Here is a 16,692-nt window from a genome sequence, read left to right on the forward strand (position 1 = left end):
ATTCTCATGCACGATGATAGTAACAACATTTAAAGGCTTTCCACATCCTACCTTAACGTTTAGGCGTGTGAATTTTCCAAGCATGATAGCCACATAAGCAATAATAAGCATGTACCCAATGGACAGGAGTTGAACATCGCCCTGTATGCTCTCCCCTGAATCCGTTTGAAATCTGTTTATTTAGACAATTTCAAAAAATAACTGTATCACATATATGGGACTTAATTTATTCGGACTGTTTAGTACTGCTTGATATTGGCACCTAAGATATATACAAGCTTTATAGCTTTTACATATTAAAAAAATCCAGCAAATACACTCTATCACCTCTCATCACCCTCTATCACTGGGACATTTCACAAAGAGACATCAACTTCATTTTGGCCCCCCGAAATTCCATACTGATGATTATGCACCATATAAAATCTGTCCACAATCTGGTCAGGTGCTTTGACTGGTTTACATGATAGTAAACACACTCTAGAAACCATTATTATTAATTTTATGCACGATAGTCAAGACAATTAAGGTCTCAGAGATGAAATGTACAGTGGGCTGAATCTACAAAGATAAACTTAGTCATTTACAAATAGAGTCATAGAGCAGGGAGATACATGAACATTGTAGAAGAATGGAATGAGAGAGAAAAATTATTGTGGAAGGAACAACTTAACTGAATTGAGTGGTTCTCTCACGCCCCGGACAAGAGGCAACAAATACTCTGACACTATGACACTCGGAAATACTGTAAAATTCCGAAAATTCAAAGACCCTTTTCGTGGGGCTTATTTTTGCAGGGGCTTATCTACAGAGGGAAATTTGCATTTCCAAATCGATTGGGCTAGCCTTATAGTTGGAGGAAAATTTACCATTTTTGCTTTGTTTTACTTTGTTTTGAGGGGCAATGTTCCAAGTACAAGCCCCCGAGGGGATTATATTTGGAGGGGTGATTTAACGTAGGGGTCTTTGCGTTACCGGTTTGGGGGGCTTATATTTGGAGGGGCCTATACATGGAGGGGCTTATTTTCGGAATTTTACAGTATTATATGAGCTGTGTCACGAAATTCAGCCAAAGTAGGTAATTACAAAATGCCGGTTAAATTAAGAGAAACATAAAAATAAGCGCTTAAAACGTTAAAGGAAGGTTCAAATAACACCACAGATACAACAGATGCCACGGATGGGCAAAACTGAAGAAGATTGAAACGGATTGAAATTAGGGTTTTTGAAAACTGTTCAGCCTAACAGTTTTTCAAAGCTGATCTCTGCTGTTTTCAACTTGAAAAGTAATGCTCAGGAGACATAATTGTTTGTCTCGATTCTCTGCTTGTGTCATTTACAAGTAATTTCTTTGCTTACTTTAACTTCCATAGAGATTGAGGGCAAGTAACTGGCAAAATTAAACAAAATGAACTGGACTGCCATGACACAGCCCCTTTAATTTTACAAAAAGAGGGAAAAGTTGCTGTACTTACTGGAGTTGACTGTAATACAACAGCTCCACTGGAGAAAGATCAATGCTAGACAACAGGTCATTGAATGCAGTTTCCCAATCTTCAGTCATTTTATCCTCCTATTAAAAGTATTGGTAATTGTGAGGAATAAATAGCTTCAGACCTCTACCAACTGTCATTGAACCCACTGAGGTAAATCAACAGAATCTATACGTGTGTAACCTCAGCAATACCCAAACCAACAGTTCATAACCATACCCATTGTACCATTAAATATGATGAGGCAAAATTTAAAGGTCATCTAGACTGAAATTTAACTGACTTCATGCTTTCCAAAATACGGATTTTTTGCTTAATATGTCAGCTTTAAGTGAAACGACAATTGAGACAGCATGGTTGTAAAGATTTTCCAAGTTTCAGCCAACAAGGGAATGGGTAAATAAAGTAAACTTGTCAAGTTTTCACTCATAAACTTTTTCAAATTCATCATTGCATGATTAGCGCGTGAAGAGCAAAACACCTTAATATCACAACCATGTTTACATACTCTTGAGCATGCAAACATGACTCTTGGCCAATCAAAGCAGTTGTACTATCTTAGTTATTTTACAAAATGTTATTTAAGCCCCAATAGTGACCAATATCAATTTTCTCCTAACTATACAAATACATTATCTATAGAAAAAGTTAAGAGAATTAATAAAATGATCACTAAGGGAAAATACTTAAATCTTTTAACAAATTCTCGCAACTAACTTTTAAGAAAATGTATGGAGATCAGTTTAGAGAGTTTGTGTGTTGATATTTAGAAAAGAGTGGGAATATATGCTTACCAAACGTCCCTCAGCTGTGTTCAAGACAGGATTGTATTTAATTCCATAAGCTGTTATTGATGCTTCAGCTTTCACAATGTGTTTTGTTCCATTACGTTCAATCCCGCCAATGTACTGGGAAAGCACAAACTTCTTGTTGGTGACAGGGCTAAAATTAAAAAAAAATTATTAACTTAATTAACCTTGAATTTAAGAAAACCTACAAAGTCTGCATTTAATAAACACTGAGGGACCTGTAGATTCGAGGACAAGAAAGACTACGAAAATGAGATTTGACTTAAGGTTTCTTTGCTTATTGTCAAAAAATGTGACCCTCCACAGGACTTTGACACTCTGGCCACATATTCAATGTACAGTCATGTAACCGATTTTGCCATTGTGATCACCTGGTCAATATCATTGTACTTTTAAATTTAAGGCAAAAAGGGTATGCTGAGCTGAATACCGTCAACTCTTGCCTTGCGCACACTCCGCTATAACGGACACCTTGATAATACGGATAGCAGCTAAATCCCAGGCAAAAATAAATTATAGATGTTTGAGTGAAATAAACTCTTACTATTACGGACTCTGGCTAATGAGGACACTAACTCAAGGTCCACCATGGTGTCTGCTATAAAGGGAATTGACTGTAGTCCCTTCCGCAGTTTTTCAACTTTTGACAAAGACCGCTTAGTGAAAAACCATCGACACGGCCGACAAGAGCCTAAAAAATAGTAAAATTGCTAGGTTTTTAAGATAGACTTGTTGATACAAGCAAAGATAATGCTTGGCAAAGTTGCGAAATTGTACAGAAGTTTGTACATGGTGAGGGGACTAACTTGTCCCCCACCAAACGAACCACCTTCGCTCACTTAAGATGGTCAAATAACTTTCAAACTTGGCAAGTTTCCTAATTTTTGAGCACTCTTTTCAGTGGTGTTGACAGATTCTTGCCAAATGATCATATCACCAAAACTTGCAACATCAAAAATGTGGAAGGTGGGTCTATTGCAACAGTACAGTATAATATTTTTACCTTATGATTTCAGGTTGATTGATCTTTTTCAAAATATCATCTTTGCTAAGCTGATTTATCACAGTCTCGTTAAAAGACCAAAGCTCCAACAAACCATTAATCATGCAACTAGGACCCAGCCTAAATCAAAGAATTTAAGAAAATTGAAATCAATACACTATTATGCATAATTCAAATTGATGACCAATTAAATCTTACTACACTTGCTACAATCCAGTTGAAACTGAGGGACTAATTTGTAATGGTAACAGGAATGAGTGGAGTCCAATTCAATCTGTAATCATACGAGTGATTAACAAAATCGGATGACCGCGTAGGGGGAGTCTGATTTGTTTAATCACAAGTATGATTACAGACCGAATTGGACAACACGAAGTTCTGTTACCAATTAATCATAACTTTAACAAAATTTGTGATATAATAGGCTATTTTTTACATCAAAACACAAGAAATTTGAAATTTTGTTTTGCTAGCAGTGAAAAAAAAAAGCCATTTAAGCGCCCGCGTGATGGTGCGTACTGTCCAATTACTTAGGCATGATGCGTACTGTCTTATTAAACTGTCCAATTAAGGCTGAAATCAGGACAGTTGATAGCCAATCAGATTTGACAATTTTGTTATAGTTATGATTAATTAATTTAATAGGGAGTGAATAATCTTGGCAGGAGAGGAGAATATCATTGGAGCAACTGAAGAATACGGGGAGCCATTTATAATGTAAGGTCTTACAGAAGTAGCTTGTTAGTGGCTCGCTAGGCATGAATGTGGAAGATAAGTGAGCAAGGTACATGCAAATCTTAAGTTTAAATCAAGGATAAAATTGGCATGAAAAATTGGCAGTTTTGGTTCCTAAAATGTTTTGAGCTAAAACCTAGAACAATTTAATAAACATTTCACAGGCACCAGGTTATCCATGGAACTTATCTTTAAATAACATTTGATGCCGTTTTGACAATCCCTCTCAATCAGCAGGCAGTCCTGGAAATAAAGTCTGCAGAACACTTACCTAAAACATATTTTCTCCCAAGCTAATTCTGTCCCATTGCCGATCTTCAGGACCTTTTTGTGAATCATCATTGCCTGTTGATAAAAAAAAGGGATCAAACACCGTCCTAGAGGGGAAGGGGGGTGGGGGGGAGACTACTCGATCAATATTTTGGTATAGGTGAGCCGCTGAGGGTTTGACTCAAACATTATTTTGGTATCTATGGGTCGTAAGGTGAACCGTAGCCTGCAGATACAGCCATTTCTCCTAGCTCCTCGCCAACAGGGACGTTTCGCCAGGAGGAATGTCTGCGACTCAGCGACAGAAATTCCATACTGATGATGTAAATCAATATTTACATAATAAATCCGGTAGATATGGGGTTCCAAATGTAAATTTGTTTGATTTTATGTTTCTCCTGGTTGATTATGGTAAAGTTTTGTGATCTTTTTCTAAAGGAGAATATGTTCTAGGAATGCTGACTGTTTTGTAATAGATTCATCACATTTACATTTGACATTTGTGGCTTTTGTCTTTTGTCTGTCATTTGTAAACAATAGGTAAAACAATATAACTACTACGTCGACCAATCAGAGCTCCTGACCAGATTTCGGACAAATTTTACGTCATCAGTATGGAATTTCTGTCGCTGAGTCGCAGACGTTAAAAACTTAATGATAGCCCTGACAAACTCACACAATATTACATACCCTGTTTAGGAGAGAGAGGACGAAAACCATATCCTGTCCAGCAGCACATCCCCATTTAGGCCATATAAAGACAGTACCCCCTATGGGAACACTCTCCTTGTAGCTATCAGAACTATCCACAATCCCAATTGTGGACGTTTCAACGGGTTTTAGTAGAGCTCTCTATATAGCATTTCCTACAAGTTTTTAGGCTCAGAGAATGGTCAGATAATTAAAAGAACTGCGTATTTGTGCAATCAAATCATGGTTAATAAAGTTCAAATGTAATCACAGTAAATTTCTTTACAGTGGTTTTCGTCTGTCTTTTCCGTACAAGGCATTCAAGCAAAAGGTTCCGTTAAGTTATTCAGTCGTGAAGAGAGGATAAAAGAGGTCCTTTCATGCACTCTTGCCACAATGTATTAACAAAAACCAAAAGATTCATGCACGGCACGTTCAGGGATCCCCTACTTTTTCCCTCACCCTCTCCTCGCTCTTTTACTCGCTCCATTTTTCGCTAGGTCTTTGACTCTCGTTCCTCGCGGCTTTCTTTGCTCCGAAACCGCAAGGAAACGTTTGCTAAGCAGACTACATAGGATCTTATCCTCTAGCTATTATTTCTTGTTTGCCAGCTCCTCTTTGAAATAAAATAATTCAAGAGCACCTGATCGCAAGTGGCCTGTCGGAAAGCAGCTGACATTTCGAGACGCCACCACCATTGATTTTTACCCCCTTCATTTCGCGAGGGAATTAAACCAGTGTTGGCGTAGCGAAACGTCGACCGGTTTACAGCACTGTAGTTTTGCCTTTGATTTTTGCCGGCTTTCTCAACCAGTTTCCTCAATTTCAGGGTTTAAGAATTGGAAGGTCCTTAATTACTTCTGTTTTGCTCAAATAGAAATACATCCCGGGAGTGCAAAATATGCCTCATTCAGTACCTGAATCCTGTACCCTTTTTTATATATTTATTTTAATTTTGGCCAGAACGCTAGATTTAAATTTTTGTTATTATTCAACAGTTTATACTTCTGTAGATGTATGTTGGAACATACGACATGCTAAGTTAAAGTTTTATTCCTTTCCAGAAATGCGTTTATATTTCCTCGTTTCCCTCGTTTCTATCACCGCAGAAACAGGAAATGAGTTTAGACTCAGACTCCCCCCTGTTCATCATTTTGAGAGAGACTGGAACTCAAAACAATATGGCGGCAATGGCGGTTAGAAGGACGTTCGATAATTCTTAAAATGTTGTGAGAGTTTTTCAGTATTTAAAAGGCAGCTGTTGCCATTAGAATGATTTTAATTCGAAGATGATAATACTCCGCTCGATTCTGGTTGAAAGTGTGCTCAGTAACCACTGACGGCGTCAAATCAAGAGTTGAATCCATTCGTGGGAAATTGGTCGAATTAGTCAATGAACAAGCTTGCTATGGAAGGAACTAAAGAGCAGAATATTGTGGAAGATTTAATGGCAGAAAAGCAGGCTATTTTGGAAGAGCTGGCTCAGTGTAAAGCTGATAAAGACTTTGTTTGGAATCTGTGGCGGAGATTACAATCTGCTCAACCCGATGTTACTTCGGTCGTTAGCATGGTAGTCGCTCGAGAAAAAGAGAAAGGCGAGGAGAAAGATAAAAAGGTTTTGGAAATCTTGCATGTGAAGGATGAAAAGATCAAGGAATTAAAAGAGAGGATATTAGCGACGGAGGATGAGTCTCATTATAGTAAAACACGCTACCACGACCTGTTGATTGAAAACGAGGAACTCAAGCAAAAATTAGATGAGATACAAAGCGAGTTTTCGGCAAAGCAGAAAGAACTACGCGAAGAAAATGGCTATTTGTCCAGTTTGCTTAAAGCTCATCAGGCGCAGAAGGAGGTGGATGATCAAACCGTTAAAGAAAATCTGGATAAGATAACGGAGGAGAAAAATCAGCTGAAGTTAAGAATCGTAAGTTTGGAGAAACAAGTTAGTGATTTTAGTGAACAGAAGTTAAACATGGCTTCGGCGATCGAAGCGAATGCAACTTTAGAGGAAAAGATTAGATCATTACAAAGTGAGGTCAATGAGTTGACATTAAAAAGCGCTGAAGTTGCAAAGAATTGCGACGAGGCTGAATCAAAGTTAAATGAGAAACAAAACGTAGTCAAAGAGCAATTAGAGTCATTACAAGAACAGTCTGAAAAAATTACAGAACTTGAGAGTGATTTAGTGGCAGTGAAAAGTGAACTTGAACAGGCGAAGGAGAGTCACAAACAGGCTGTTAGTCACATAACGGAGCAAGAAAACGTTATCAAACGTCTGGAAGAACTTCAGGCAAATAATCAGAACCGCGAGCAAGAATGTCGCAAAGGACTTGCTTCTCTGCAGAAGTCCGTGGTCGATCTTCAAGCACGTTGCTCAGTTTATCAGGAAAAGGAAACCAAGTTACTGCAAGAGACCGAGAGGCTGAGAGAGTCTTCAGCCAAGTTAACAGAAGACGTTAGAGTTAAAGAGTTGATTATTGAGGAACTAAAGGACGCTGTCAGAGGTGGCGTTCGTTCGGAAGAAGTTTCGAGACGTGAGGACAGATTAAATGAATCAAGCGAGCACGACCACAGGGTGCCTCAGAGAGATATCAAGAGAACACAAGATTCCTATTCTCGAAAAGGGCTAAAATCGAAAAGCGCGGAACAACGACCAACGGACGGCTCGGATGAAAGTATTGAGGAACTGAGATCGGAAATCGCGATGACGAATCAAGAGACGGAAAGAAAACTGAAAAAAATAACAGCTCTTGATGAGCTTGAGAACCGGCTAAGTGAAAGCAGGAAGCTTATAGATGAACTGAAGAAGCTTCTGGAGCTCAAAGAAGCGGAACTTGTAGAGACAAGACGCGCTCATTCGCAACGGCAACAGCGCTACAGAATGTTGAAAGAAAATTACCAACTTGTGCTAGAACAGATTAAGACTTATGAGGTTTCAAACGCTGATCAAACCGGAAGTGATTCTCAACTTCCGGAAAGACCGGAAGAGCGAGAACTGCGGCATTTGGATAGTGATCAAGTCTGGAAAGAGTTGGCTTATTATAAACACGAATACGAGGCTCTGGCGAAAGAAAGGCATGATGTTTTGGAGGAGGTGGATGTTCTTAGAGTCCAGCATGCTAATGATCTGGCGAATGTCCAAGAGCTCCGTGTTCAAATCAGCGAAGAGAAAGAGGAGAACTCTTCGCTGCGTAGCAAGATAGCGGCGGGAGAGGAAGCCTTTGATGCGCTCCGTCTTGAAGTGGAAAAGCGTGAAGACCAGTTGCAGAGTTGGCAGGAAAAGGCTCTCCAAGGACAATCCTTGAGTAGCGAGCTTGAGGAACAAAATCAGCTTTTGAGGCTCGAAATAAAGGCGTTACAAGAAAAAAATCAAACACTCACTGAAGAATTCAGTGGGTTAGCAGATGAGTTTGAGACTCTAAATAGACGTTATAATGAGCTGTCAAACAGCAAAGTAACAGAAAAACAAAATGTTATTAGTGACAAAGAAGTGGCCTCTCAAACTCTTAACGCAGATGCTGAAATTGTTAAGCAACATGTTGAATCTCTAAGTAGTTATGATGAACAAGTAAGGCGTATCGCTGACAGAATCTTACGTAGCCCTCCAAAAGACGCTGAAGAAATACGAGCCACGCAAAGTGTGAATGTCACGCAAGGAATCGGTGTCACGCAAGGCACGCAGACAGATGACTTCCCTCGTTTTGTCGATTCAAGTGTTAATGTGAATTTAGACGCCGATGAAGTCTTATCAACGGACGAGGAGGACACCATTGCTTTTAAAAGCAGTGTAAAGAAGGGTAAGGTGCCTGTTCGTAGGCAGGAAACTCCGCAGCCTAAAAAGGTGGCGAAGAAAACGCCGCGAAGAAACGAATGGGCAAGCATGAAGCAGCGAATTCTAAGCTTGACGCAAGAAGTTTCAGCACTTCGGCAGTCGAAAGATAAAGCTGTTAAGTCGCTGAATCTGCAGAGGAACGATTTCGAGAGCTTGCAAACGGAGTACAATTCCTTGCTGTCTAAACTACAACTTAGCAGGAACTCGGTGCAGCATTTGACTGACAACTTGAAGATGTGCGAGCGAAAGAACGAACGTTTGGTAGCAGAGTTGAAGGAGCAAAAAGAAGAAGATGTGAGACCGACTGCACTCTCGATTGCAGAGTGGAAGCGCTTAGAAGAAGAACTGCGATTGGCCACAATGGAGTGTATTCGGTTGGCAAGCATTGTCAGAACGCTAGGGGGCGAGAATGAACAGCTCAGAGCAAGGCTGAAGGAATTACAAGACAATAATTCAAGGCTTGAGCACGCTGTTACTCAGAAGAAGACACTCCTCGATGAAATGAAAACCAAGATGAAACTCGTGGAAGAAAAAGCCAAGCAAGACTCAGACACGGCAAAGAATGTGGAAGAGAAGTATTCTCAGCTTAAAGAAAGGGAGAAAACTAACAAACTACGAATTGAAACTCTTGAGCACCGACTGGATGGGGAGATGAGGGACAAACAGAAATTTCGTCAAGAACTGATGAACTGCCAGGAGGAGCTTAAGAAAAAGACTCAACAGTTAACAAGGTAGGGTCTCACTGACGTAGAAGCACCGAGTTTCTTTAACCTCCCCACCCCCTCCCCCTCACATTCAAGGACGCGAGATGTTTGTAATAGCCAGGGGAAATTATCGTACATCAGTATGCCTGGTAAATGACTTTCTGTTCTAGCGAGCGGGAAGTTATGCTATCCAATAGCATAGCCAGCCTGCGAACACAGACGTATTTCCGGTCGTCGGTTCTCTCCGGCACTCGAAAAGAAACATCTGCGAACCCGAGCTGCCAAATGGTTTTTGTGACGTAGGACATTTTAGCCAATCACAGTTTAGCTCTTAAAAACCAAAAACTAATCAATCTTCTAAGATTCGTGCGCGTTTGTTATGTTTACATGTCGAAAATAAATTGGCGCGGCGTCTACAAAAGTTAATTCTTGTTTGCCAGGATTATTACTTTTCGGGTAAAGAGAAGCGACGACAGGAGGTACATCTGCGTTTGCAAGCTATTATAGAGCTGATGTTGAAAAACGGGTCCATGATCAAGATACGATAAAAAGTAAGTTGGTACTAAATTTTAATCGGAAAACGTTCAGAGGAGGCAGAGTTTTTTTTAGAAGCAATAGTTTTGCGATAAAAATACGTCTTATGTGCATAGGTTTGGGGTTAGATCTAGATTACGCAGGAGAGAACGAGGAAATTTAGCGTTCTTTTTGGTACAGACGCAGTTCTTAGATCTGCACGATCCATAAGCAACCCTTTCCAATTTAAAACAGTTCTCGCCAATTGTATTATAGTGGGTAACCTATACGGTAAATCTTTTTTACTGTCGATTAATTTACAGCAGCCAGGAGCCCGGCTCCTGCAGCAGCCTATGCTTTACTGAATACTTTCTCTAGAAATATTTGTCAAAATGAGTATAAAATGTATTGCCCCGACACGCTAAAACGTTTTTCTTTGGAAGCAGGGGCGGATCCAGGATTTTTTTAGGAGGGGGTGCACTCGTCTCTTGCTCTACTTCAACACCAATAAATCATATAGTTTTTTTGCAGAATACCAGTTGTATTAGAAAACCGCAGGTCATCTCAGGGGTGGGGGGGTGCGCACCCCCTGCACCCTCCCCCTAGATCCGCCCCTGGGAAGAATGCAATTTTAATTTTTCTGTTTGCAGATCCCAGACTTTGCGTAACCAAGCTAAATTAGTGGTGAGCGAGATGGAGGCAGCGGCTACAAAGCAGCTTCAGGGATTGGCCAATCAGAGCGAAGCAACGATAGCCTCGCTTCAGCGCAAGCTCGATAAGGCCCAGGAACGAATCGAGGAGTTTCAAGCATTGGTGCGAACTCTTGTGGAAGAACTTCTTGCAAGTACGCGCGCGATGCGTCGCAAACTAGACGAGCTACACGAAAAACAGTGGCGAGAAACATCGAGAACTGCTGCGAAAGAAGCTCGGAGCAAAGCTTGCTCAATACTGAACATTTCGTCCAAGGATCTAGAAAATATCATGGAGGAAAGCGCAGCTCAGAAGGAGGAAGAGGCGAGGTTGATGACAGAGCAAGAGAACGCATGGATGGCCGAAGTGGAATCCGCGCTGAAGCGTCAAGGAGCGTTTGCAGTTCCGCTTCTAGAAGTGTTACTGGATTTGGTGGATGAGCGAGTGGCTGCTGAAGCCAAATTTGCTGGATCTTAATGTTATACAAACCTCTCATAGGGGATGTCAAGACCTGATGGTCGCCTATGGGAGGGTCCATCTATGTATAGTACTTTGGTTGGCTACTGTAATAGGCCCCTTGCAGGTAACCACGCTGGAGAGCAAACGTCGCACTGGGACAAGACAAACAAAAGACATACATAATTTTAAATGGTAATTTTCTTTGTTTGTCTTGTCCCAGTGCGACTTTTTCTCTCCAGCACGGCACTTTTGTACCACGTGAATGGCTAGCTGCAAAGGGCCCATTTAAGAAATATAGAAAGTACAAGGAAAGACTTCTTGGCCTATTACTAGGGACAGAAAAATATTTGCCAATCGGCCATTTGCACGGTAGCGTTATTTTACTACAACGACCTGAATCCTTTCCGTTTTTCCTTTCGTATTATTTAAATTTGGTAATTCCAGCGAGGTTAAAATAACAAAAGGCGTAATTTGTACAAGACAACAAAACCCTGAAGGATTCTGGTATCAGTAGTAAAATGACGTCATCGTGCAAATGGCCTGTTGCTGACCGGCACGCGATCGCCACAAACAATCCAAGAAATAATTGCGGGAAGTATTTTGTCTCCAGTTCCCTTCTGGCTTCTAAAGTGGCGAATTTGGATTGATGGCCGCACATGGAGGCGTCTCCATATCGCAATCAAACAGTGCGCCTCTTGCTATTTCCTTAGCATTTGAAAATAGCCGACATTTCCTTACGCCAGCACACTGATTACCCAGCGAAATGACATCTCATGAACGAACGCACAAATTCCATACTGATGACGTGTCACTACACAGACCTGGGTAGTGGTTCTGATTGGTCGTGCCGCGAAAGAAATTTACTTCAACCAATCAGAAGGACTACCTCTATGTGGGTAGTGACACGTCATCTACATGGAACTTCTGCGCTTGTTCCTCAGCCCTCATTTCGCGGAAACCAGTGATGACGTCGCGAAAAGTCGACTGTTTTCTCAGGCTGTTTTATACTTCATTGACTGGCTACAGTAATTTGCGTTCATGCCAATTCTCTAAGTCAAGTTACAATTAAGTAGGTTTGTAACTATATTTCTTGAATTTTTGTTAACCCTTTTCGTTCAAATGGGTCGTATGTGGGTGTATGACATAGCGGATATTACACGGTGGCGCGAAGATATGAATTTTATTTTCGAGTGGAAAAACAATATTTTACTCACTCGCTGCGCTCGTTCGTAAAATATTGTTTTTCCACTCGAAGATAAAATTCATATCTTCAAGCCGCTGTGTAATGTTCTTTTTATTATATAGACAAAAAGACATCGATAAAATAATAGAGGGAAATGACTGAAATTACGTCATCGATAAACTCACGTGTGAGATTATGGAAAATAAACCACTCGGGTCCCGGATGTAGTTTTTATGAATTTTACGAGTGGTATATTTTCCTGTAAAACACTCGTGTCTATATAATAAAGCCATTTACTGACCTATATTTAAAATGACGCGAGGACATTAAAGGTTATTTGCATTAAACAGTTTATTTGAACTCCAAAACCGTGTTTTTCTTTCAAGAAAACAAAAAAAATTGTCCATGTATTTAAAATACTAGCTACAAGAGAAAAACTATTGGCTTTATCTCTCTTCTCAGAACTTTAGAGCCCTTGCTTGTTTAACGAAAATATTAATACCGTTAATTTAGAGAAATATTTTAGTACCACAAATGGAACAATAGCTAAAAATAAAAGATGTACAAAAAATATACATTAAAACTAGCCAGACATATCCTTGTTGTAGAAATCGGGCGAAAAATTAACCACGGTGCCAGACCGTGGTAACGAGTTACGAGGTCTAGAACAACAATACCGGTCATACTTGAGACTAAAGCAAGTCGCTCTTTTTCAAGGTAATGAAAGCAGTTGTTATCGTTTTCTAAGCCCTTATTTAGGTTGGTCAGCGGCTGAAAATAAGAAAGGGTGCGCGCGATCTCTAACACCAAGTGATACCCAACGAGATTCCCAACGAGCAGTGTTAATTTTCGTCCCAGGGGCATGCTCCACTTTCACATCTCCCATAATACACCTTGATTGCCCCCCAAATTCTTGCATAAGCATCTTCTTTAATTTCTCTTGGGACGACTGTAATACCCAGCAGAAATGAAAAAAAATGGTCGTGCAAAATTTTAGGGGGCAAACAAGGAGCATTATGCGAGAAATGGCAGTCCATAGGCAACCGAAAAAATCAAATCACCGGGGAATATTTTTCGACAAGATATACCGTAGTCTTCCAGGAGAAGCAGTAGATATAGATTTTTTCGTTTTCAGTGCCGCTCCTAGGCACAAGCATGGAAGAGAGTAGCTTGAAACCAAAATTCTTTTCACAAGCCTTTATGGAACTTTTCGGTCACCGGAGCCTAGAAACCAGGAATAGCTGGTTTTTCACTACCTGACTTCGGCGCCTCAGAAGGCCAAGGAACCGTAAGGACAAGGGTCGTTAGCGTTTTCTTTCTGTCTTTTCGTTTTGCTTTACTGCTACCCTGATAAAAGAGCGTTTGCTTACAGTCTTTTAACATCTAAAAACCTGACAAAAAAATACTAGAATAAATAAAATGGTGGTTGTTTGCAACTCTTTTCTTTTTTAATACCGGGTATATCTAATTTGGTGCATCTTTACGTTCCTGAAAGTCTGAAAGCCCAAAGGAGTACAAAAAAATGGACGCCTTCAAAAGCGAGTGTTAAGTCTTAATACATTATCCGAGAAGCAACTCGAACAACTCGCCTTTGTTGATCTGAAGACTTGATGGACAGACTAAACGTGTAGTTAAGTTCGCAAACCCACGTTGAACGTACTAAAGAGCTACTTCTCACGATATTTCCAAAACTGTACAATTCAAAACTATGACAATTAACCTACTACATTTCTAGATTTTACCCAAATTCGAAAACTGTGCAGCTCTGTCACGTCACTATAATTCACAACTTTGACGTGACTGTCACGCTATTTTACCGTTAGCCATATTCTCTATTAACTATTCACTAGACGATATCTATCAAAATTTACATAATACAAGTATCTAATACCACCTACATTTGTTCTCGTCTTCTTTACTCCTTCTTACGGCTATTACTTGAACCGTCACGCAATCTTTCTTCCTGGGAGATCCGTTGCGTGACAGGCACAGTAATACTAATACATTAAGGGAGGGGAACCTTAAGGCCGAGATTTTCAACGAATACGTAAAAACGTAACCAACAATTACAAGGTGAGAAAAAAAATGTGTAAAAAATATATCATACCAGGCACTTTTGCTACAAAGAAAGAGTGTTTGAAAACTGTCGTACATAATTGTGGGGGGTGAAAGCCCTTGTAACTTACTGAAACAGCGGTCGTGTCCGTCTTATACCATTCAAGCAGTTTGCACTTCACAAAATTCACATCAAGACTACATACTTCGGAAATTTAAAAATATAAAGAGAAAGCATCACTTTTACGGCAAACGACCGTTTTTAATTTCACTTATTACTTTCTAATTTTGCCGTTTTCCACGCGCAGGGAGAGTTTTTTTCACCAGAAACTTGAAAAACCGTTTTTTTTGATTTCGCGTAATCATAAAGAAACAGGAAGGTAATCTCCCCAGCTCGCCGTTTGCCATGAACGCAACTACTGTCTCTTATTTTAAACTGCATTTGTCTTTGCGCGCAAAACACCCTCATCTCACTAACTTAGAATTGAGAGGTGGTTTCTACGCGAACTATCTATCCAACACTACAAATTCTGAATATTGCTTTATGGTGCTTCATTCTTAAAAGGAAACTTTTTACCTCTCAGCTATCAGGCCACAAATTCGTTCAATGAAATTGCCAATTCGCCCGTAAGAAAAAATCCAAACCGGTTTTTCATGTCATAAGCGAATGACTGTTGCTATGGACAACCGACCACAACCAGTGCCGGTCAACCTCACAAAGACAAAGTCACACACCTTGCTGACACTGTAGGCTAGATACAAGAGAGTTACTGACATGTGAGAGTAGAATTTATGTCTTACCATAAAAGAACGGAGCCCACGAGGAAAAATAGTTCTAATTATTTCGTTAATTATATTAAATTCCTATACATCTAAAACATGACGCCGGATTTAATGAAAGTACATTCCATATCCTAACGTTTAAAAACCTCGAGATGTACTACAGAAGAAAAATCGAAAGGTTGCAAGGTCTTTGGGTTTGGAAGCTAAAAACCCGGGGCCTTTCCGATTAAACTGAGACGGTTTGAAGGCATTTAACTGTCTAAGCTACGCTACAGATAACTCAAATTATTTGAAGGTAAGATTTTTTAAACTTCGACCTCGCCTGGTAGATACTCGGTCATCCTCATGTAGGTACTTCCCTCGTGATGATGGTCACGTGGACGCTCTTGTTCCACTGGTGTCGGTGAAGACGTATCTTCGCCCGACCCGTCCGTCTGATTTTTAGCAAAGTTTATGAACACCTAAAATAGGGAAACAAAAACCAAGTCAAGTTATCCACTCCACAGACCAAACTGTACCCAGATAATTAGTGAGGGATACAGAAAACTTAGAGAAAGAGGGGTTACCGAAATCTGCCGCTAATAAGCCCCCTCTCCCTCACTTATAGCCACCATCACCACCCCCCCCCCTCCCAAACCCAGTTGTAGGCCCATTTACCTATAAACTTCTGATTATAAGCCCCTTCTCTCAGATGCAAGCCCCCCTCTACTTCGTAATAAGCCCCCCACCGGGTATAGCCCCTCCGTTTATAAGCCCTGCTAAGTCCCCTTACGAAGATGTAAAAGCTTACAAGCGGCGTTTACGAAGATAATTTCAGAAAAAAAAGGGGACGGGGGAAGGGGGAAGGGGGTAGGGGAGGACGCACTAAATCCGGTAGAGCGCTCTACCAATATTCAGCTAGCAAGCCAACTGGGAGCCGCTCACTTTACCAATTCGTGATATACCCATAGAAAATATACGTATCTGAAATTGAGGAATATGTGAGAAAAAGGTCTAACGTGTAGCTGTTAAGTGCGCAAGGATTTTCTTTGACTGAGAGGAATTTCGAATGAAAACTGTGCCTTCCTACTTAGCTGACGATTTATTTTTAAATTTTTCCACTGTTGAAACGTTATGAATAGCAACATTCTAACCAACCTGATCAAGTGTTGTCTGTGAAACTGAGTAATCTTCGATGTCAAAAATCTTTCGGTTAGCTTCTAAATGACCAAAAACCTTCGAAAGAACAAGTCCTTGAGATGGGAACTGATATTCAAGCTGGTTATGATGTTTGTCCTGTAATAAATAAAAATAAACAAAAAGATAAAGAATAAAGAAATCGCATTGAAGTTACAGTTCTCACACAAAAGAAATAACATTGCAAAGGATATCTCTTGGCAGTAGTCAATAATCATTCCCACCTACCACGCACAATAGGACAATTCAGAGTTCCAAACACTCTCACTTTGAAAACGAGGCTTAGTGCAAAAC

The 16,692-nt window shown here is 40.2% G+C and overlaps 3 protein-coding genes across 7 annotated transcripts in view; 1 reads left to right on the plus strand and 2 right to left on the minus strand.

Annotated features, from left to right (window-relative positions):
- Window positions 1-2,236: 2,236 nt before the first annotated feature.
- LOC140921952 (uncharacterized) lies at window positions 2,237-4,397 on the minus strand. Its single transcript, XM_073371965.1, has 3 exons — window positions 4,312-4,397; window positions 3,306-3,425; window positions 2,237-2,435 (listed from the first exon to the last, which is right to left on the minus strand). Exons 1-3 carry the CDS (start codon window positions 4,380-4,382, stop codon window positions 2,237-2,239), a joined length of 390 nt encoding a protein of 129 aa, XP_073228066.1. The 5' UTR covers window positions 4,383-4,397.
- A 1,793-nt stretch (window positions 4,398-6,190) lies between these two features.
- Window positions 6,191-11,264, plus strand: LOC140922069 (centlein-like). The gene is made up of 2 exons (XM_073372093.1): window positions 6,191-9,566; window positions 10,703-11,264. The coding sequence occupies exons 1-2, from the start codon at window positions 6,394-6,396 to the stop codon at window positions 11,217-11,219; spliced, it is 3,690 nt and encodes a 1,229-aa protein (XP_073228194.1). The 5' UTR covers window positions 6,191-6,393; the 3' UTR covers window positions 11,220-11,264.
- Window positions 11,265-12,719: 1,455 nt separating this feature from the next.
- The window catches only part of LOC140921617 (phospholipid-transporting ATPase ABCA1-like), a 32,282-nt gene continuing 28,309 nt past the window's right edge, over window positions 12,720-16,692 (minus strand). For all 5 annotated transcript variants that reach the window (XM_073371624.1, XM_073371625.1, XM_073371623.1 and 2 more), the window contains 2 exons: window positions 16,360-16,497; window positions 12,720-15,683 (listed from right to left, as the gene is read on the minus strand). In XM_073371624.1, the coding sequence (XP_073227725.1) occupies window positions 15,528-15,683; window positions 16,360-16,497 (294 nt within the window). In that variant the 3' untranslated portion in view covers window positions 12,720-15,527. The remainder of the gene's footprint in view (window positions 15,684-16,359; window positions 16,498-16,692) is intronic.

Source organism: Porites lutea, chromosome 12, assembly GCF_958299795.1.
Source record: "Porites lutea chromosome 12, jaPorLute2.1, whole genome shotgun sequence".
Classification (NCBI taxonomy): Eukaryota; Metazoa; Cnidaria; class Anthozoa; order Scleractinia; family Poritidae; genus Porites; species Porites lutea.